This window comes from Haliotis rufescens, unplaced genomic scaffold, assembly GCF_023055435.1.
Source record: "Haliotis rufescens isolate VD_foot unplaced genomic scaffold, xgHalRufe1.0.p SCAF_36, whole genome shotgun sequence".
NCBI classification, from domain to species: Eukaryota; Metazoa; Mollusca; class Gastropoda; order Lepetellida; family Haliotidae; genus Haliotis; species Haliotis rufescens.
The window spans coordinates 3,848,214-3,869,864 of NW_025964068.1; the positions used below are offsets into that span (position 1 = coordinate 3,848,214).

The following is a 21,651-nucleotide window of genomic DNA, read 5'->3' on the forward strand; positions in this document are numbered from 1 at the left end:
ATAACTGAGGGTGCCACAGAGAGTCGGTACACACTCTGGGCTGTGGGAGAGAGGTCTGCTTGGTAAGAGAGTCAAACCCCTTCTCTCTTCTCTCCTTTCTCCATCATTCTGGACCAAGGCTTATATAGCCAAGATCACCTGACATTTAGTAAGTAATAAATATAAATGTAAACAGTAAATCATCAGTGACATACTTGCACATCCTGTTCAAGATGGCAGACGGTCGATGTACACAAAACTGGGGATTAACAATTAGGATTAGCATCTTATAAATAACAGCAATTAAATGTTTCAAGGCATATAGATGTCATGGCTCCAGGGTAATGAGCCTTTGCAATTAAATGTTCTTCAGACAATGGGTGTCGTAAATCAGTCGCCATGACAGCAGGTTCAAAAGGAATCGGCGCATGTAAACTCACCAGTGCACCTCTAGTATTGACTCCTTTTATATGTGGGGTCACAGGGTTACCCTGTCATAATTCACTGTACAGAGTTGTGTCCCTTAGGCAAGACAGGATTGTAAGTTCGAATTCTGATTTGGCCTGATTATGTTTTTGATATTTGTCAACACCATGCCAGTGCTCATGGGTTTTAACAAAGTGGTATGTGTCTGAGACCTACATCACTTGGGCTTTCTTTCCACATCAAGCTGACATCCCGGAGACACCCATTACTGTGCAGGTGTTCCTGGGATCCTGGAGACACCCGTTACTGTGCAGGTGTTCCTGGGATCCTGGAGACACCCGTTACTGTGCAGGTGTTCCTGGGATCCTGGAGACACCCGTTACTGTGCAGGTGTTCCTGGGATCCTGGAGACACCCTATCAAAAAGTGTCCGGCTGTGAAATACCTGTCATTGTTATAGAAACTGTTGCTATTTTGTTTAAGATGGCCTTCCTCCACATTAAGCCGACACATTGTGGTATTATTATGATGCCACATTTTCCGCTGAATGAAAGGTGGCTTTATAACCAGGTGAGAGTGTACTGTTGATAGTGGGGTCATGTGAGTTGGCCCAAGGAATAGACAGCCATCACATGACATGCATTACACAATGTATTAGTGATGTTGCAGTTATGCCATGACACTGTAGGCTAATCACAGACTGTATAAAAGTGTATGTATAACAGTCAATAAGATAATCTGTTTTAAAACTTCTGTAAATATTTCAGAGTAGGCATATTTGTGAACTGTCTTGAGCATAGATAGATGACGATACATTCAAAGTTACTAAAGAAGACAACGTGCACAAGGAGAAGGGGTTGCTCAGTAGATTTCCTAACAGATCTGTAATTCATATAATGTTGAATGTGAGCTCCACCTGTTGAGAGCCCCGCTAGTGACCAGCCAGGAGCCCCATACTCACATGGTATTCTCATTCTAACACTTGGTGGCAGATAGCACTACCTTGTTTATCAACACTCACCAATGAGCATGCAGATCAAGGTCAGAGTTCATGTTTAGATCAATGTCATGGTCACTGATGCAGAGTGGAGGGGGTGATATTGATTTCAAGCGTGTGTTGTGGCCTCTCTGCATCTGTTTGGTATTGATTGGGATGACACTTGCGTGCTTATAGATACACAAGAGCCTACCTGACTGTCTGGTCAAGAGGTTGACAATTACCTGTCTGTATGGTCAAGGTGTTGACAATTACCTGTCTGTATGGTCAAGGAGTTGACTCTTACCTGTTTTTTTCTGGTCAGGGGGGTTGATAACTACCTATCTGCATAGTCCAGGTTTTGACTCCAACCTGACCGCTTGATCAGAGGGTTGCCTCCTACTAATGTCAGTATAGTCAGGGGGTTGAGTCGTACCTGTCTATTCAGAGGGTTGAGTGACCTACCTGTCTGTTCAGGGGGGTTGAGTCCTACCTAAAATATAATAAAAAAAAGTTTTGGGAATGTCTAGCAAGATCAGCAACTCTTGCTCAACCTCCCATGATGCCATGACACTCAATGCATAACAAGCCGGTGATGAGAAATGATAGTGCTGGATGAGGTGGTGGTGGTGAACAGATTATAAACAGCCTACCAGGTGTTGGGAAGGATGTTCTTGAATCTCCCCATTCATAAACTACATAAAAGAGAAAATGTACTTTGGTAGATGTTATAATACAAGCAATCTGTATGTTAAAACGTAAGTGAATGTTGTATTAGGGCTTCCTGTAAACACTCTGGACCTGACAAACTATTTCCTGACTCACTCCACTTTCGTTTGTTTGTTTGTTAGTCGCTGAACTTTGATTTATCCCACTGAAGACCTTAGGATTGACATGTTTGCTAAAGAGAACATCCTTATCAGGGTTTGAAATTCCTTGACTTTTAGTGACAAAGGCACGGTTAAAATAGCTATAGTATGATTAAAATATGTTCCCAGTGCCCGAAGGGCACACTTATTAATAATTTGCTTGGATGTCATCACAAAATCTATGACGGATTGCACCCAAGTGGTAAACATCTGCTGGTTGTGTCTGGTGACTTTGGGCTTTCCTCTTGCTTTCCTGATTTGTAAAATAACAACTGATGAAAGCAGGGTGTTAATCTCACTCACTCACTCACTCACTCACTCACTCACTCACTCACTCACTCATGTATAAGTGGCTGTTTGTTTGCTCAGCTGATGAAATTCTTGTGGGGCCGAGTTAAAAGTGAATAACAAGCTTAGAGTACATATTGTGCCCTAGGTTTTGACATGTTGTTCGTATCAGGTCAAAAGTTTTGTTTACAGTAATATTTCATTCCATGCTTGATGTCAACTGATGAAATAAGCCTGACTCCCCTGCACTAATCAGTCCACAGGAGTCAGGATACCCACTGTAGGTCTCATGAGTTGGGTACAAAATGTCTGATTTAGAATGAACAATTTTGATACACGTATAAAACGATCTGGTCAGGTATACACTGAAGTTTGTATTGAATCTTCACCCAAAACATATAAACATCCGAAGGATTATGGGCGTATGGCCAGAAATACATGAGAGCATTAGCAACCATGTGGGCAGCCATGGAGTTATAGTAGGGAATTTTTCTCATTATACAATATATCAAGTAACTAAGAATGGGTCCGGGTAGTCCTGCTCAGTACCTACCTGACCCAAGTTACCAGTGCCAGCCCAAGTACAAATAAAAGAATAAATATAAATGCGTAAATGAGATTTTGATGTGGCCAGTAAATAATTTTGTGGGAAGTGTTTGGTGGATCAAGTGAACAGCTGGAGGTGGTGTGTGTTCAATGATCGGTGGAATGTAAGGCTGTCAGGGCAGAGTGCAGCCATACTGCAGGGTATATGTGCTTTTTGGATGTGGTCTTCAAGTTTCAACATGACGCTGTAGTACAGGGTTACCGGAGACAGATATGTTCGTCAGATGAGTGTGACTTAATTGTCTCCAAGTGTCAGTGTATCACCGGTTATGTTACTTACGTAGGGTAGCTGAAAAGCTCTGAGTTTACAAACTGTTTTGAGAATCTGCTTCAAATAAAAACACACACACACACACACTCACATTCACACACATATATATATATATACACATATACTGACACACACACACACACACACACACACACACACACATGCATGTCATCGATCCCAATTGCGAGGATCGATGCTCATGATGTCAATCACTGGATTTTCTGGTCCAGACTCGATTATTTACAGACAGCCGTCATATAGCTGGAATATTGCTGATTGTGGTGTTAAACAACAAACAACACCACCACTGACTCACCTTGACATTGTCTATATGTCAGCCCTGGTAACCCACAGCAAAGTAAAGGTGATGTTATGTAACTGTAGCTTGGCTATTTGTCTTTTCAAACTGGACCGACACAGAGAGGTTGGTTCCCAGGTCGGGACTGGATGTGAATAGAAGTGCCATGTCGGCAGTGTTTTGAAACTTAAATTGAATATGCTACCGGTATGTTGGCAATACAGTGAACCCTCGCTACAACGCTACCAATGGGGTCCAAATAATTGGTGGGCGCTATAGACGATGAGCCGTTTAACCGAGGCCGAGGCGGGGGAGTGCGCTCGACCAATCTCATGATCTACGCCTTGTATCGCACATTGCAATGATACAGGTTGTTCATAGTGTAAAAATAAAGATATTCCCATTGTGTTTTCGTCGTTTGTTATTATTTACAAGCCTTAACTGTCACATTCAACGTGATATTAGCCTACTTACATGTAAATATCGATCGATAATGGTAGTAACAGAGGCTATGAGTGAAGGGCCAATCACAATTCATTATACAAGCACGGAGTGTTTCAGTGGTCTTCGTCTGCGGTCCTTTGCTGTCGTGGCATTCGGCGGCGGCTGACTTAAGTTTTTCTTCATTCTTTATCCAGCCCCTGATGGTCCCCGCTGGAACGCCGGACTGGCGGCTCACGCTGGCCTGTGAAGCGCCATCTCTAACTTTCTTCACAACGTCTAGCCTTTCTTGCACTGTGTACGCTTTCCTCATGTTGAAATTGGAATGCCCCTGATCTTACTTACTTACTTACTTTGGAGATTTAACGTGCGCTTTCCGACTGATGCGTATTTCGCACACGGGCCGGGCCACCCATTTAATGTGTTTCCGAAAGGGGCGAAGGTGGTTTTAGGGGTTGCTTATATAGAATTTGGGAATTTTGAGATTTGGAATAGATGCCGATGGGATTGGGGAGGAGAACTAAGGGAGCTGGGTATGGTGGATGTTTGTTTGTTTATGTGATTTTGATTTGGTAGGTTATTGTGTTTTTAGATGCGTTTTATTAGTTCCGTTTTTATTAAGAATACGCCTAAGGCCTTGAAGTTTTCTAGTTTATTTTGTGGGTTTAGTATTGCTTCTAGAGTTAGAGCCTTGTTTAGATTGAGGGTGGTTTGTAATGCGGTTCGATGTGTTAGGTAGTGTGTGCAGTGGATGAGTGCGTGTTCTGGGGTTTCTGGTTGTTTGCAGTGTGGGCAGTTACCTGTAGTGTGTTTTTTAAAAAATTTTAGGTGGTTATTTAGGTTGGTGTGTCCTGTTTGGAGTTTAGTGATTACTCTGTCAATTTTTTTCGATGGATGGAGAATTTTGGGTTTGGTAAGTGGTTTGCTGAGCACTTTTTTGATTTGGCTATTTGAGTTTAGATATAGGTTATGCCATTTTTTGTGATTTTTTGCTTGTTTACACTTTTAATTTCTGATTTTGAGATGGGTAAGTTTAAGCTTATTTCTGGGATTTTGAGGGATAGTTTAGCTGCTTTATCGGCGTTTTCGTTACCGTATATTCCTACGTGGGCGGGTATCCACAAGAAGGTTATTTGTTTGCCTGCCTTAGTTAGGTCGTTGGAGCTTTTAAGTATTTGATTTATTAATTTAGGTCGGTTTTTGGTATATTTGTTTTGGAGGGCTTGCAGTCCACTTAGGGAGTCGGTAAGTATTAGGATATTTTTGTGTTTTTTGGATTCTTGATTATGGAGGGCTGAGGCCATGCCCATTAGTTCTGCCGTGAATATTGATTGGTTGTTTGGGAGTCGGAAGGATCGTGTAGTTTTAGTTGGTTGTGTGGTATGGACTCCGAAACCTGTGTGTTTGGAGGTCAGATCTGAGGATCCGTCCGTGTAAATGTGACACCAATTTGGCCAATTTTCGTGTATGTATGCTAGTGTGGTAGTTTTAGCTATGTTTGGGTCGGTTTGTTTATTTATTTGGCTAGCTAGTGTTGTGTCTATTTTGGGTATTTTAAGTTTAGGGGTGAAGATATTTGATTGTTTGCAGTTTTGTTTAAGATTTTTAATTTGGTGTTCATTTAGGTAGTTTGTTATTCTTTGGGATATTGGGGTAAGTAAGGGGTGTTTACGAGCTAGAGCTTGGTTTTTGGGGCTGATGTTTTGGTTTATTAAGTTTTGGATGAGAGGGTTTGATTGAAATTTAAGCTTAGCTGTTCCCTGCGTAGACTTAGTGGCATTTCTCCTGTTAAGGCCTGAAGTGAGGTGTAGGAGGTGCCATGTTGGGTGCGTGTAATTAGTTTGAGAGCCTGATATTGTATTGAGTCAAGTTTTTTAGATAGAGAGTTGTTTAGGGTGTTGTATATGGCGCAGCCGTAGTCTAGTTTTGATCTAATTAGTGATATGTAGAGAGAGAGGAGGGTATCTTTGGATGCTCCCCAGTTAGAGCCAGTTAGGCATCTTAAGGTGTTTAGGTCTTTACTGCATTTAGTTATTAGGTTTTGGATGTGAGCATCCCAGGTGAGATGTTCATCGAAAATAAGTCCTAAGAATTTGGTTTGTTTTTTAAATTTGATTGTTTGATTGTTTAGCTGGAGGATTGGGGAGGCGGGTTTCATGTTTTTATGTTTGAATACTATTCCTGTTGTTTTTTCTAAGTTAAGGGAGAAGCCCCATTTGTCAGCCCATTGTTGTATTTTATTAAGAGATTTTTGGAGTAGATTTTGGACCATGTTCATGCTTTTAGTGCGGATCCAGATGGCTCCATCATCCGCGAATTTTGATGTGTTTACTTTAGGGGATAGGCCCTCGAATAGATCGTTTATCATTATATTGAAGAGGGTGGGGCTGAGGATACTGCCCTGTGGAGTACCATTTTCTAGGGGACATTGGTCCGATAGAGTTTGGTCTATACCCACGGTTATTTTACGATTGTTTAGGAAGTCCTGGATGTAGTTTATTATCTGACCTTTGAGACCTATTTTTTTGATGACTGACTGATATAGAAGATTTAACGTGCGCTTTCCGACTGCAGCGTATTTCGCACACGGGCCTGGCCAGACCATTTAGTGTATTCCGAGAAGGGTGAAAGTGGTGTGTGCAACCCAAGAGGGGGTTTTTAGGGGTTGCTTATATCGATTTTTTGAAATTTTGAAATTTGGAATAAATGCCGAGGTGGGTGGAGGAGGGAACTAAGGGAGCCGGGTGAGGTTTGGTGTTTGTATGTTTATTGGATTTTGGATTGGTAGATTAATTAGTTTTTAGATGCGCTTAATTAGGTCTGTTTTGATTAGGAATACGCCTAGGGCCTTGAAGTTTTCTAGTTTATTTTGAGGGTTTAGTATTTCATCTAGAGTAGGAACCTTATTTAGATTGAGGTTGGTTCGTAGTGTGGTTCTGTGTGTTTGGTAGTGGGTGCAGTGGATGAGTGTGGTTTCTGTGGTTTCGGGTTGTTTGCAGTGGGGGCAGTGTCCTGTGGTGTGTCTTTTAAGTTGTTTTAGGTGGTTATTTAGGTTCGTGTGTCCTGTTTGGAGTTTTGTAATTAATCTGTCAATTTTTTTTGAGGGGTGTAGGATTTTAGGTTTGGCTAGTGGTTTTCTGAGCACTTTTTTGATTTGGCTATTTGAGTTTTGATATTGATTATGCCATTTTTTGGTTATTTTTTGTTTGTTTACACTTTTAATTTCTGATTTTGAGATGGGTAGGTTTAGGCTTATTTCTGGTATTTTGAGAGATAATTTAGCTGCTTTATCAGCGCTTTCGTTGCCGTAAATTCCTACGTGGGCGGGGATCCACAAGAAGGTTATTTGTTTGCCTGCTTTTGTTAGGTCGTTGGAGCTTTTAAGTATTTGGTTTATTAATTTAGGTCGCTTTTTGGTATTTTTGTTTTGGAGGGCTTGTAGTCCACTTAGGGAGTCGGTAAGTATTAGGATTTTTGTGTTGTTTTTAGATTGTTGGTTATGCAGGGCTGAGGCCATGCCCATAAGTTCGGCTGTGAATATAGATTGGTTGTTAGGGAGTCGGTAAGATTGTGTGGATATAACTGGTTGTGTGGTATGGACTCCGAAGCCTGTGTGGTTGGAGGTCGGGTCTGAAGATCCGTCAGTGTATATGTGACACCAATTTGGCCAATTTTCGTGTATGTATGCAAGTGTGGTGGTTTTAGCTATGTTTGGGTCGGTTTGTTTATTTATTTGGTTAGCTAGCGTTGTGTCTATTTGGGGTATTTTGAGTTTAGGGGTGAAGATATTTGATTTTTGCAGTTTTGTTTAAGATTTTGAGTTTGGTGTTCATTGAGGTAGTTAGTTATTCTTTGGGATATTGGGGTGAGTAAGGGGTGTTTGCGAGCTAGAGCTTGGTTTCTTGGGCTAATGTTTTGGTTAAATAGGTTTTGGATGAGAGGGTTTGTTTGGGACGCGGCCCAGAAATTAAGGCTTAGATGTTCCCTGCGTAGATTTAGTGGCATTTCTCCTGTAAGGGCCTGAAGTGAGGTGTAGGAGGTGCCATGTTGGGTGCGTGTAATTAGTTTAAGGGCTTGGTATTGTATTGAGTCAAGTTTTTTAGATAGAGAGTTGTTTAGGGTGTTGTATATGGCGCAGCCGTAGTCTAGTTTTGATCTAATTAGTGTTGTATATAGTGAGAGGAGGGTATCTTTGGAGGCTCCCCAGTTAGAGCCAGTTAGACATCTTAATGTATTAAGGTCTTTGCTGCATCTAGTTTTTATGTTTTGGACGTGAGCCTCCCAGGTGAGGTGTTGATCGAAAATAAGTCCTAAGAATTTGGTTTGTTTTTGGAATTTGATTGTTTGGTTGTTTAGCTGGAGGATTGGGTAGGCAGGTTTCATGTTTTTATGTTTGAATACTACTCCTGTTGTTTTGTCTGAGTTAAGGGAGAAGCCCCATTTGTCTGCCCATTGTTGTATTTTATTTAGAGATTTTTGGATTAAGTTTTCTGCCATTTTAATGCTTTTTGTGCGGATCCATAGGGCACCGTCATCCGCGAATTTTGAAGTGTTTAGTTTAGGGGATAAGCCCTCGAATAGGTCATTTATCATTATATTGAAGAGGGTTGGGCTGAGGATGCTGCCCTGGGGAGTGCCATTTTCTAGGGGACACTGGTCCGATAGCGTATGGTCTATACCCACGGTAATTTTGCGATTCTTTAGGAAATCTTGGATGAAGTTTATTATTTGGCCTTTTAGTCCTATTTTTTTTAGTTTTTGTATTAGCCCGTGGTGCCATACCATATCGAAAGCTTTAGAGAAGTCGAGGAATATGCCTATGGTGTATTGCTTGTTTAGCTGTCCTGTTTTTATATCCTGTTCTAGTCAGGCAAGGTTATCGAGAGTTGATCGGCCAGGAGTGAAGCCGCTTTGGTCGGGGTTTATGATGTTGTTTTGGTCTAGGTAGTGCTGTAGCCTATTTTTAGTCATAAGTTCCATTATTTTGCAGAGATTTGAGTTTAGGGAGATGGGCCTATAGGAGTTTGCCTGATCATCTGGTTTATTTGGTTTAGGTATTGGGATTACTAGAGCTTCCTTCCATGAGGATGGGACCTGTCCGTTTAGGTAGACTAGGTTGTATAGTTTAAGTAAAGTTTGGAGTAGTTTGGTAGGTAAGTGTTTGATTATTTGGTAAGAGGTGAGGTCTAGGCCAGGGGCTGTTCCATTTTTTCTATTGTTTAGTACGTGATTTAGTTCTTCTATGGTGTAAGGTTGATTTATTTCTAGGTTGTCTTGTCTGTTTTCTTTGGAGAATTTGGTTTCTTTATTTAGTTTATCTTGGAATTTCTTACTGAAGTTACTGTTGCTACTAACTTTAGAGAAGTGTTTGGCTAGGTTGCTGGCCTTTTGGGTGGGGTTAGATGAGTTGTTTATATTGGGGCTTTTTTTGTGCCGTTTGATGCCTCGGATGGCGTGAATTTTGCGCCACACCTTCCTAGCGTCGGTGTGGTGGTTTAGCTCCTCACAGAATTTTTTCCAGTTTTTGGTTTTGATCTGATAAATTCACTTTATATACAGTAACGTATGTCAAGCCAGTTTAATTGGTTTGATACGGTTACTTGATCCGAATCAAAAGGAATGACCGTCGTGTTGTGACAGTAACTAATGTGAGTTGACAGTGTCGCCTCAAATTGGATTGCCCACTAATTAACTTGTGATTTTTGTGAACTTCGCTTGTGGTTCTCTTTTATTGCATGCATGCGCTTCTAAGATTAAAGGATGTATAGTGTGAAAAGTTAACTAGTAGAACAATCTTATTTCAGGGACCTGCCGTGGATGTTTTCAAATAGATTATTAGAACTCCATTCAGCGATAAACGGTTGATTATGCAATGAGAAGCGTTATGTGCAAATAAACAACGAACAACAATACATTCATGTCTGTAAAACTCTCAGTAGTAAAAGTGTACATAAAATTTGGGAGCCATGCGATACCGCGCGTAGTAACGGAGGTAGCGCTTTATCGAAGAGCCCAATAGCGAGCGTTCACTGTATGTGAATGACAAACTTTGTGCTTCAAATAGATTATGATGGATCAGGTGCAATGACACAGATGTGCTCATGATTGTTGTGTCTTGTGATGTTTGATTAGACTGCCAGAATCAAATTGTTTTTAGTTATCTTGTGTGATCTGTATTTGTTGTGTATGGAGACTGTCTAATGGATCCACTTGTAACAAAGGGTGTACAGTACACCCTTGATAGTTTGCATGTATTAAGTATGTTACTTTCCATGGGACTGCCTCCATGGTCTAGTGGTAGAGCATCCACCTGGAGAGCAGAAGGCCCGGGGATCGATCCCCTGGCCACATCATACCAAAAGATGTTAAAAGATGATACTTGTTGTTACCCTGCCTGGAGTTCGGCATTCAGGGGCGAAAACAAGGACTGGTCGGCTCAGTATCAGTATACTGTGCCTGAGTGGGGTATTCATGTTAAACTGCAGCATGGTGTCTGAATGGGCTTGCATGGCTGAGAATTTACATTGTTTGAAGCAGATCCAGCTGATTTTGTTCAGCGTTGTGTAACCCTGGATGTGTCTTGGGTTCACCACTATCAAGAAGAGACTAAACACTCAAAGCAGTGGAAACATCTAATGGGTCTCAGATTATGTTGAAAAATAATTAGCGACCAACTTAATCAGTGCAGTCCATCAAAGGCTCAGAACTTATCAGCCGCCCCTTGTAGTTGCTACATAGAGATTATTATAGGATGTGAGGATGTGTGTCATACTGATTTTATTAAACAAGTGTCAGAATTCTTGTATTTCCCAAGCGAGAGCAAGGATAAAACATAAATTCTTTCACAAGTTTTGTGAAATCTGTAGGACATACATTTCTTTATTACCCATTATTTCTCAATCCTTTTGAGCTCCCCTTTTGGAAAACGCACTGATTTCAACCTCTGTCTTAGAAAACCACAATTGTCAAATGATGTCAACATGCAGTCTTCAGCCATGACGTCGTTTCTATGATCATTATGGTATCATTGCGACCTTACACATTAAGACTGGAATGATGTCAACCATGAAGTCTGCTTGACGTAAACAATACACTGGTGCGCAAGAAGTGATATTTGCACTAGTGCAAATACAATTTTTATGAACTCAATTATTTCCAACCTATGTGTAATAAATAAATATATCCAAGTAGAAGTGACTTGAATAAGGGGAGATAGAATCTAGGAGTCATTATAACATGCTGCATATTTTGAATCTGAAGCACAATTTAGCATGAAAATAATGAACCAAAAGTGTTCGTTCTTATTTTGCCTTGACAATTCTGAAAAGATAAGAAATGCAAGTTGTCGACTTGATGAAAGCTCTTATGATTAGAATGAAAAAGATAAATAAATTCTGTTACAGTCCCTTGGATCTTCTGTGGGAACTTGTGTAGACTTATAAATATGTTGCATCAAATATGACTCATCCAAAATATTAAGATAATTTGTTTGAAAATTATGGGAACTACGCATGCTTCCAGGTTGATGTAGAACCCTGCCGCAGACACAACTCACTCCGCCCACACTAAGTGCTCTGCTGCATAGTTTAGCAGACACTCAACTTAATGTTTGTGTGACTGACCATGCTGACAAGGTTTCATAAAACTAGGTCATTCAGATAATAATCAGAAAGACAGTCAGCACGACATGTAATATTGCTGACTCAGATGAAACAATAATTGATCTTTATTGCACTTTGAACTGATCTTATGACTTTGGAACAAAATGTATCATCATGTCTCTTATCAACTTGATCCGGTGAAATTGCTTGAGGCAAATCAAAAAGTGTTTTGTTGGTTCCTTTGGGTATATTTGTTTCTAAAGTAGAACCTATATGTCACCACCACAATACTGTTTTCAGAGCGTTTATGTAATCATGGTGACAAATAATGATAAGTTTATTTAAACTTGTAGAAAAATAATACTTTGTGATATGATTTTCAATTTAGTTTTATTCTTCTTGAACACATTCCTGTGTAACAAGTATACTCCGGATGTTCGTATATAATGTGTATAAAAGACTCTTGATGTAATGTAATTGCGGATTTGTGAGTAGCACACATGATATCATACTGGGTGTCTACAAGGCGTGTCTCTCATTTTGTACCCCCTCAGCGACTGCAGTCTTATTGGGTTATCTGGGGGTCAGTCGGGTAGCCTAGTGGTTAAAGCATTCGTTTGTCACTCCGTTCACAATGTGTGAAGCCCATTTCTGGTGTCCCCAGCCATAATATTGCTGGAATATTGCTAAAAGTGGCGTAAAACCATACTTACTCACTCTTATCGCGGCATTGGTGGCTGAGAAACTGATGACCATTGGTTTGAATCCTGGTTCACCCTGTTTATGTATATAGATTTATGAGCACCATACATGTGTTAGTGGGTTTCACCAAGGTGGTAAATGTCTAAGACCTTAGGTGTACCAGAATCCTTAGATTGGGTTGGAATCCAAGATTCTGTCTGATTACAATTCTTGATTTGTCAGCTCCATACACTTGCTCATCGCTGAACTAACATTGTAATTGTCTGTCAAACCGTAGGTTTTCCTTCAACATTATGCTGACATACCATGATGACATTCATTTGTCTGGTCCAAACTCCAGAGACCTGTGATAATGTGTGAGGAAAACCAGCATTCGAACCCACTAACATGACACGCCATGATATAACTGGGGTACTGTTCAAAGCAGCATTAAACCAACCCAACTCACTCCCTCAACTATTTTACAGGTTGCCTTCATAGTGGGATTCAAACAACAAACAAAATACTGTTGAAACACTTTTAATACCAAAACACTCACTCTCACATTTTAAAACTTGTGTCACTCATGAAACTCCATCCCCCCCTAAAGATGACACGTGGCAATGTTAGTTACTGTATGCTAAATTGTTCAATGATCAAACTCTGTGAGTCAGGTCATCCAGACAAACATGTAGTTTGCTCGAAATATTACTTGAATATTGGAGGTATTATGTTTCCTCTGATCAGGACAGACCAATCCTGTTCTTGTTTCACAAAAAAAACTACTTAGTATGACTCAAACTTAAGAATGCATTTTTATTGAAAATTTACTTATTTAAAGAACATTTTCTTTTAAGAAAATTATTAAAACTTGAATTGTGAGTTTTTTGAGAAAAAGAATTAATTTTGGACTACTATATAAAAATGTGTATCTCCTGTGCCTATCCATATTGGACAAGAAACTCCTAACAAAAAACATGAATTGCTATGTCCTATGCAGTATACTTAGAGAGTTGCCTGTGATCTAATAGGGAGTTACTGTACCATGACGGTTACTGGTTTGCGGGATGCTGGCGATGTTATCATGTTCACTGAAACAGGACTGCAGATAATGCTGCGTCAACTATCATTGTCCATACTGCCATTATCAAATTTTCTGGAACAGTTGCCCGCCCACCTCATATTGCTACTGCTTTACTGAACACAATGTACACAGTCATTTAGTAAACACTGAATGTGACAATGTTTGTATCGGTGACACACAACAAGGACTGTGTGGAACACTTGACAGCGCCTTCACAGCTTCTAACCCTGAATGTTATTAGATATGTTGTTGTTGGTGGTGGATATCTAGTGATTCAGTGATACCTGGATGTGAATAGGCAGGTAACACAGGTGTGTAAGGACCCTTGTAGTGAATAGGCAGGTAACACAGGTGTGTAAAGACCCTTGTAGTAAATAGGCAGGTAACACAGGTGTGTAAGGACCCTTGTAGTGAATAGGCAGGTAACACAGGTGTGTAAAGACCCTTGTAGTGAATAGGCAGGTAACACAGGTGTGTAAAGACCCTTGTAGTAAATAGGCAGGTAAAACAGGTGTGTAAAGACCCTTGTAGTGAATAGGCAGGTAACACAGGTGTGTAAGGACCCTTGTAGTAAATAGGCAGGTAACACAGGTGTGTAAAGACCCTTGCAGTAAATAGGCAGGTAACACAGGTGCGTAAAAGTCCCTTGCAGTAAATAGGCAGGTAACACAGGTGCGTAAAGACCCTTGTAGTGAATAGGCAGGTTACACAGGTGTGTAAAAGTCCCTTGCAGTAAATAGGCAGGTAACACAGGTGTGTAAAGACCCTTGTAGTGAATATGCAGGTAACACAGGTGTGTAAAAGACCCTTGCAGTAAATAGGCAGGTAACACACAGGTGTTGAGTGATTGAGGCAACACAGGTGTGTGTTGTTGGTTTGTTGTTTAACGCCGCATTCAGCAATATTCCAGCAATATGACTGCAATCTGTAAATAACCGAGTTTGGACCAGACAATCCAGTGATTGACAACATGAGCATCGATCCACGCAATTGGGATACGATGACATGCATCAACCACGTCAGCGAGTCTGACCTCCCGATCTGTTAGTCGCCTTTTATGGCAAGCATGGGTTGCTGAAGACCTATTCTACCCCGGATCTTCACGGGTCGTGTGTGATGTGATCTCATTAACACGGGTGTAGAGTGATGTTGGGGACACAGGTGTTTATGATGATATTGGTGAGCCAAGAAGAGATATCGGTTGGGGGTACACTCATCTGCAGTATCATATCACATTGATAAACATCCATTGGAGTGTTTTAGTGTCACAGGAGATTGCCAAGTGGGCTGATCATGAGCATATCTTGTTCATGTTGTCTTTATATGCTAATGAAGTTGTTATCTGATGTTTGCAATTCAAGTCAGTAGCATATCAGACTGTATTGTGGACTGTTACTCCTGAACAGGATGACAGTGATCTGATTGTTTGGTGATCTACATGTTTATGTGCTGTGTTGAGCATGTTGAGTGTATGGAGGCGTAACTGCGTCTAGTCACCACCCAAGGCCATGTTCACAAAGGGGCTATTTACATTTGAGGGTTTACAGATTTTTGTGTGAAAATACTGAACTGTAGGGAAGGACAGATTTATTTCTCTCTCAATTTTTCCTATATTAGGGTGAGACGTGATAATAAAATCAGTGTTTAAAGATATCTCACCTTGATTCCCAAATGTATTGCAAGGACACACCTTCCCAAGGCAAGGGAGTTAACTGATTTTAAAAGTCCAGTTTCCACCCTTGCTAAACTAGGCCGGTATTATGGAGCTACATTTTGGCTGTACTGACGAGTCTATGCATAGTCCAATCAAATTCGCATAATGAAATCAACATCCGTTTTATAAACTGTCATGCATATTTCGGTCAAATACAGGATTTGCAAAGCTTGTGCACCACCAACTCGGTGTCAATACCTATTTTCCAAATCTTTTTATGTTTTTAATCAAGGTGCTCACTTCATTTGATCCACTTTGCGATGTAAGACCCGTTTTGTCAAAATATATATCTTAATTGTCGATCAGATCATCTTGGCTGGGCTGCCATTTTGTTTGAAGCAAATGCAAGTGACATGAGAGGTGGAATCTGACTGGTCAATAGTAGAGGCTACGATAATAGTAGAGGCTAGAGGTAGTGCTACGAGAAAGCCCAGAAATTCCTGCCTGGTTCGACAAGGGTGGAAACTTGACTTTGACAGTCAATTATCTCCCTTTACTTTGGAAGATGGCAAGGCCATTGCTGGTGTTTGTGCGGACAGGCCTTGAAGTTGCTTCATGGTTGGGGGTGGTGGGTTAGCCTAGTGGTTAAAGCGTCCGCTCCCAAGCAACCCATGCTCGCTGCTCATACTGTCGACCACCTGTTTGTCAGGTTCGACATTGTTTGCAGGCTGCTTAAGGGTGTAGTTGGAATATTGCTGACTGCAGCAAATAAGAATCCAATTTGGTCAATATATTGGTAACATCTTTAGCCTGCTACTATTGTATGGGTAACAGCTGCAGGATATCTGTAGTGTATTGTTTATTTAATGGCGATTATACTGCCGGATAGGTATTGTGTTTTGACAAAGTGTTTCAAAGCAAAGATCTTTTTGAGGTTTGTAAGTTTTATAGATTCTGCTGTGATGATGTGGTAAAGTACATGAAGAATTTAGTATCATTTGTTCTAAGGGGGTCGTTCTGTTGCATCTTCTCTGTTCACATTACTTCAGAAAAGCACCTGTTTCATTTCATGAAGCATTTCTGAACACATGCAGCAGCTTATCAACAGAATATAGTTATTACTGTGCAGGTACGATAACCAGCCAACCATAATTAAAGGTTGTCATCAACTGTGACAGGCATGTTTCCAGGCGTAATGTATCACATGACATGAATACATCATGTTATATTACTGTGCAGCTATGTATGGGCGGCCATTCGGTAAAAAAATAGGACAAAAGTATGCAATAATAGTCAATTTTTACGAATAAAATATTCAATGTTACTATAAAGGTCAAAATACAAAACAAAAACAAACACACTCCGGTAAAAAAATACCAAGTTGAAATAAAAGTCAAAAGTATTCAAGATAATAGATGTTACGAAAAGAAAGAATAATGTATACTAAAGAATGTCAGTGCACACGAAAGGACTAAACTGCTAAAGGAGGTTGTAATACATTCCGACTTTAATCAGCTTGTTCCGCTGTGTATATGACAGCTGCATGCGGAGATGCACGATGTCCACAAACAAATAGTGAAGCCAACTCTTAACATGCTTAAAGATAGGAACATGTGCCTATATTTTCTAGTGGTTTTAATATTATGCGTATTACATGTATTTGCAAAATGTATGGAAATATGTCATCTGAAATGCAAAAGCTAAAGATTTGAATGATGGCTTGTTTGTTTTACATCTTACGTGCCATCATCTAAAGTGCACACATGGCAGAAAATTTAAAGAATTGAACATTGTGTGGTATGTCTTTCACATGAGCATGCAACTGAAGTGGAGAACTGAGAAAATACTTTGAAGATTAACAGTCAAGAGTTGCATCCCTTTGCTGTACCTGGCAGGATCAGATGTTTCTGTGTGAGATTCTACTGATCATGCTGATTATCATCCTTGGTTCATCAGCACTCTACCAATGCTTGTGCTTCTCACCACAGTTAGGGATCCCATGTTTGAATGAACTTGACATGATGTGAAACTAGCTCTAGTGCATTCTTGTTCTATTTTCAGTCCATGAAGCCCAAGTCAGGGTTGTTCTGTTTACTCATAACTGATGCAAGGGAGACAACTGCACTAGAGATGCCGGATCATGAAAATTCTTTTGTGATGAAGGTAAGAATAAGATTAACATTTTTGTCATTCAGTGAGGGCCATGATCTGTATTGATTATCATGTGTGTGTTGTAGTTGAATACTTTGATAAAGGAATATTTTATCAGGTGATGGAATTGGGAAAAAGGTATTGTTGATCCTGTCCAAATTAATCTAAATGCAGCAAAACCCATGCATTGAATAATATGATGTCACAAGAGCAGCACAGCAGTATCTGGTAATGGGTATCCATATACTCACCCTGACCGACCTACCCTTTACTCATGACTTCCGTCACAATGACCTTTTCCTCAACAAGAAGCTTATTTAGAGCTGCATCTCTTTGTTTTGCCAGGGGGATATGGGCAGCCCAGTCATCTAAGGCGCCCAGTTAGCCTGTGCTGAGTTGCGTCCCTTTAATATGCCTGAAACCTATGACAGTCGGTTTGAATCAAGATTCGCCTCAATTATATTGCTAGGTTCGTCCGCACCATACGCATGCTCGTGGGTTCACCAAAGCAGTAAATGTCTGAGACCTGAATCACTAGGCTTTTTCCCATATAAAGCTGACAATCTGATATAACTTGAACACTGTTCAAAGTGGTGTTAAACCCTAACTCACACATTCACTCACTGTTTTGCCAGTTAATCCCAAATTTGCCCTGGCTAGAACCTTGCTCATGTTCACCAAAGACATACAACATTTCGGCTTTCCTCCTGCATTGAGGCTGACATCCTGTGATATTACTGTGACCCTACAGAATAAATTAAAAAGGGAGTCCAACTCAGGTCTAGAATGGTATGGCAAGTCTAGATTGCCTCAGCTCTTGGAATGAAATGAAGTATATTTCTCCATTTGGATTCTTTTTTAATTTCATTTTGTTGCCATGTATTTGTAAATAAGATAACTTTATTTCTGGGATGAAATGTCAGTCATGTGACATGGTATTGTGAGGTACACACATATGGAAAGAGGTGTGTGTGAAGAGGTGTCATGTGTGAAGAGGTGTCATGTGTGAAGAGATGTCATGTGTGAAGAGGTGTCATGTGTGAAGAGGTGTCATGTATTTCAGGGAGAAGGCACGATAGAGTATGTGATCGAGGCTTCATCCTATTCTGAGATGAAGAGCTGGCTGGAGGTGGTCCAGGGGGTCATACAGCACAACCGATGTACAGAGGAGGATTCACAGGCCATGTACGTATTCACCTCGTCACCAATATTCTTTCAAATGTCCTCAAATCAGTGTTTACGTTGTGTTCTGATCTTGAGTTGTGTGGTGGCCAAAGAGTGAGCTCATTACACTGAAGACCCCGTTTGGATTCCCCACATGGGATAAAGCAAGAATTGTGCAAATCACCTCACTCTCTTTTGTTTACAGCAGTTCCTGCTTTATCACAAACTTCTGGTTCTGGAAATTCTGGTTGTGAAGTAATCTAGTGTTAGTCACTTGGCATGTTTAACTGTTCTGTTGTGTCTTCATACACTTGAAGTTTCACTCCTGTAAAATGTCTTTTAACTCAGTAAATGGCAGATGTCATTATAGCAATAGTTTGGGCAGACCTAACAGGGTACTGGAGTACTGTTATTCTATAATAATAACATACATTCATCTTTATTGTGTTTATCTTTCAGGAGACCAAGGCTCCCCACAGCCCCTTCGGGGTCAATAGAGAGAAAAGGTGAGATGAGAATTTGTTTTAGTTGTGTAAGACTTTCAGAGGTTTTATACTGTTTTATTGTTAAGTATGAATCTAAGGGGTGACCTATGCTCCTTGATTCTCAGTGTTGAGAATGCTATGCTATGATTATTCTCCTGATATTCATGACCAACACTTGTTTGCCTACATCAATGTAGTACCAGAAACCTTTCGGAAGCCAAGGTTGTTGATACATATTTTATGACTAATTGGGAAGTTAGTGAGCAGCCATTTGATTTTCAGTGGGAAGGAAGGGGACCAGGATTTTCGTTTGAGATCAGCAATGTATTTTAATGACTGCTCAAGATTCAACATATCTGTTTGAAAAAAGTCAATAAAGTGTTTTTTAGATCAAGTGTTGGCTTTGCAGAGGGTCACTGAAGGTGATGTTTCTATTTCATAGAGTCCCCTCCTATCAGTGCCCACCAGCGGAGTTCCTCTCAGGGTTCTATTGGAGCCAACCCACCCGAGGTGCCCCCGCGACCCTCACCACGGCCATGGAGCACCCCCCATGCCACTCCTGTGTCCAGTAGAGTATCAAGTGCAGTAGATGTGGCGGGCTCACCCAGATATGACAGTGGCTTTGGTTTGTTCACTTGCTACAGTTTGACCTGTATGATAACTGAGGTTATGTACTCAGCTCTGTACTGTTACTGATGTACTCTGCTCTGTACCGTTACTGATGAACTCTGCTCTGTACTGTTACTGATGTACTCAGCTCTGTACCGTTACTGATGTACTCTGCTCTGTACCGTTACTGATGAACTCTGCTCAGTACCGTTACTGATCGACTCTGCTCTGTACCGTTACTGATGTACTCTGCTCTGTACCGTTACTGATGTACTCAGCTCTGTACCGTTACTGATGTACTCTGCTCTGTACCGTTACTGATGTACTCAGCTCTGTACTGCTACTGATGTACTCAGCTCTGTACCGTTACTGATGTACTCTGCTCTGTACTGCTACTGATGTACTCAGCTCTGTACTGCTACTGATGTACTCAGCTCTGTACCGTTACTGATGTACTCAGCTCTGTACCGTTACTGATGTACTCTGCTCTGTACCGTTACTGATGTACTCTGCTCTGTTACTGATGTATTCTGCTCTGTACCGTTACTGATGTACTCTGCTCTGTACCGTTACTGATGTACTCTGCTCTGTACCGTTACTGATGTATTCTGCTCTGTACCGTTACTGATGTACTCAGCTCTGTACCGTTACTGATGTACTCTGCTCTGTACCGTTACTGATGTACTCTGCTCTGTACCGTTACTGATGTACTCTGCTCTGTACCGTTACTGATGTACTCAGCTCTGTACTGCTACTGATGTACTCTGCTCTGTACCGTTACTGATGTACTCTGCTCTGTACCGTTACTGATGTATTCTGCTCTGTACCGTTACTGATGTACTCAGCTCTGTACCGTTACTGATGTACTCTGCTCTATACTGCTACTGATGTACTCAGCTCTGTACCGTTACTGATGTACTCAGCTCTGTACCGTTACTGATGTAATTGACACTCTTACCCTTAGTACAGTTTTCAGCCAATATGGATTCTGTGTCAAAATAAGTCCCCAGTGACCTAAGCTTTTAATTGAAGGTGACTTTCTGGATCTTGTTGTCGGTCTGAGTGGCTGGCTTGATTGTTAGTCAACGTGCAAATGCCATATGTGAAATTATTACTTTTTTCCGTGTAATTAGAGTAATCGTTAACTCAGTATCAATTTTAAGATATCTGACAAACAATGAGGTGATTATCGACTTACTGCCAAATGTCTAATTCCATCTTAGTTAGAAAATTTTGTTCAATGATTTTCAGAACATCGGGATATGCTTGGCGAAGGCTCAATTGACACAATGTTGAGGGAATACCCCTGGTTCCATGGGACACTGTCTCGGGCAGAAGCTGCTCAACTGGTCCTGCAACAAGGTCCTATAGGACATGGCGTGTTCCTCGTCCGGAAGAGTGAGACCCGGACAGGAGAATATGTCCTCACATTCAACTTCCAGGGTAGAGCCAAGGTAAGGATGACTCAGCATGTCCTACTCCTCAGGACCCTGAGATTTCCGGGTACCTAGTACCCCATGCTTGTCTCCCTGTGTGGAGTCGGGGTCGGAGAAGGTCCCCAGCTCCCCATCTTTGTCCCGCTGTTGGGATTCAGGTTACCCAGTACCCCATGCTCGTCTCCCAGCTTGGAGGCAAGGTCCCAAGCAACCTGTCATTGTCTCTGTTAATATGTGCCAAGATATTTTCAGGCTGCCTTGAATACTTCTGACTACACCATGAATTAATATTCAATCCTCATACCTTGATGAGTCTGACTAAGATTTTGTCAGCAGAGCCATATGTGTGAAAGATGTTCACCTGAAAGGGTTGGTTGTTGCCTGTAGTCAACAAGGCTAATGTAATGGATGTTATTTCCATGGACTCTTTGATACTGAAGTAACAGTCCCTACCACATGTCAAAAGGTAGTTAATCACGACTTCAGGCACTGTATAGGTGTGAGTGAGTGAGTGAGTGAGTGAGTGAGTGAATGAATGAATGAATGAGTGAATGAATAAGGTTACCATCGGTAGTGTGAATAAGTGTCATTTATTTTGTCTATTTTCATTCTAAGGAGTAAGACAATAATTGT

The 21,651-nt window shown here is 40.9% G+C and overlaps 1 protein-coding gene across 1 annotated transcript in view; it reads left to right on the top strand.

Annotated features, from left to right (window-relative positions):
- The window catches only part of LOC124147760 (SH2B adapter protein 1-like), a 59,333-nt gene that overhangs the window by 31,858 nt on the left and 5,824 nt on the right, over positions 1-21,651 (top strand). The window contains exons 2-6 of the mRNA XM_046518515.2: positions 17,235-17,336; positions 18,388-18,509; positions 18,948-18,994; positions 19,416-19,598; positions 20,834-21,036. Of these exons, the coding sequence (XP_046374471.1) occupies positions 17,235-17,336; positions 18,388-18,509; positions 18,948-18,994; positions 19,416-19,598; positions 20,834-21,036 (657 nt within the window). The remainder of the gene's footprint in view (positions 1-17,234; positions 17,337-18,387; positions 18,510-18,947; positions 18,995-19,415; positions 19,599-20,833; positions 21,037-21,651) is intronic.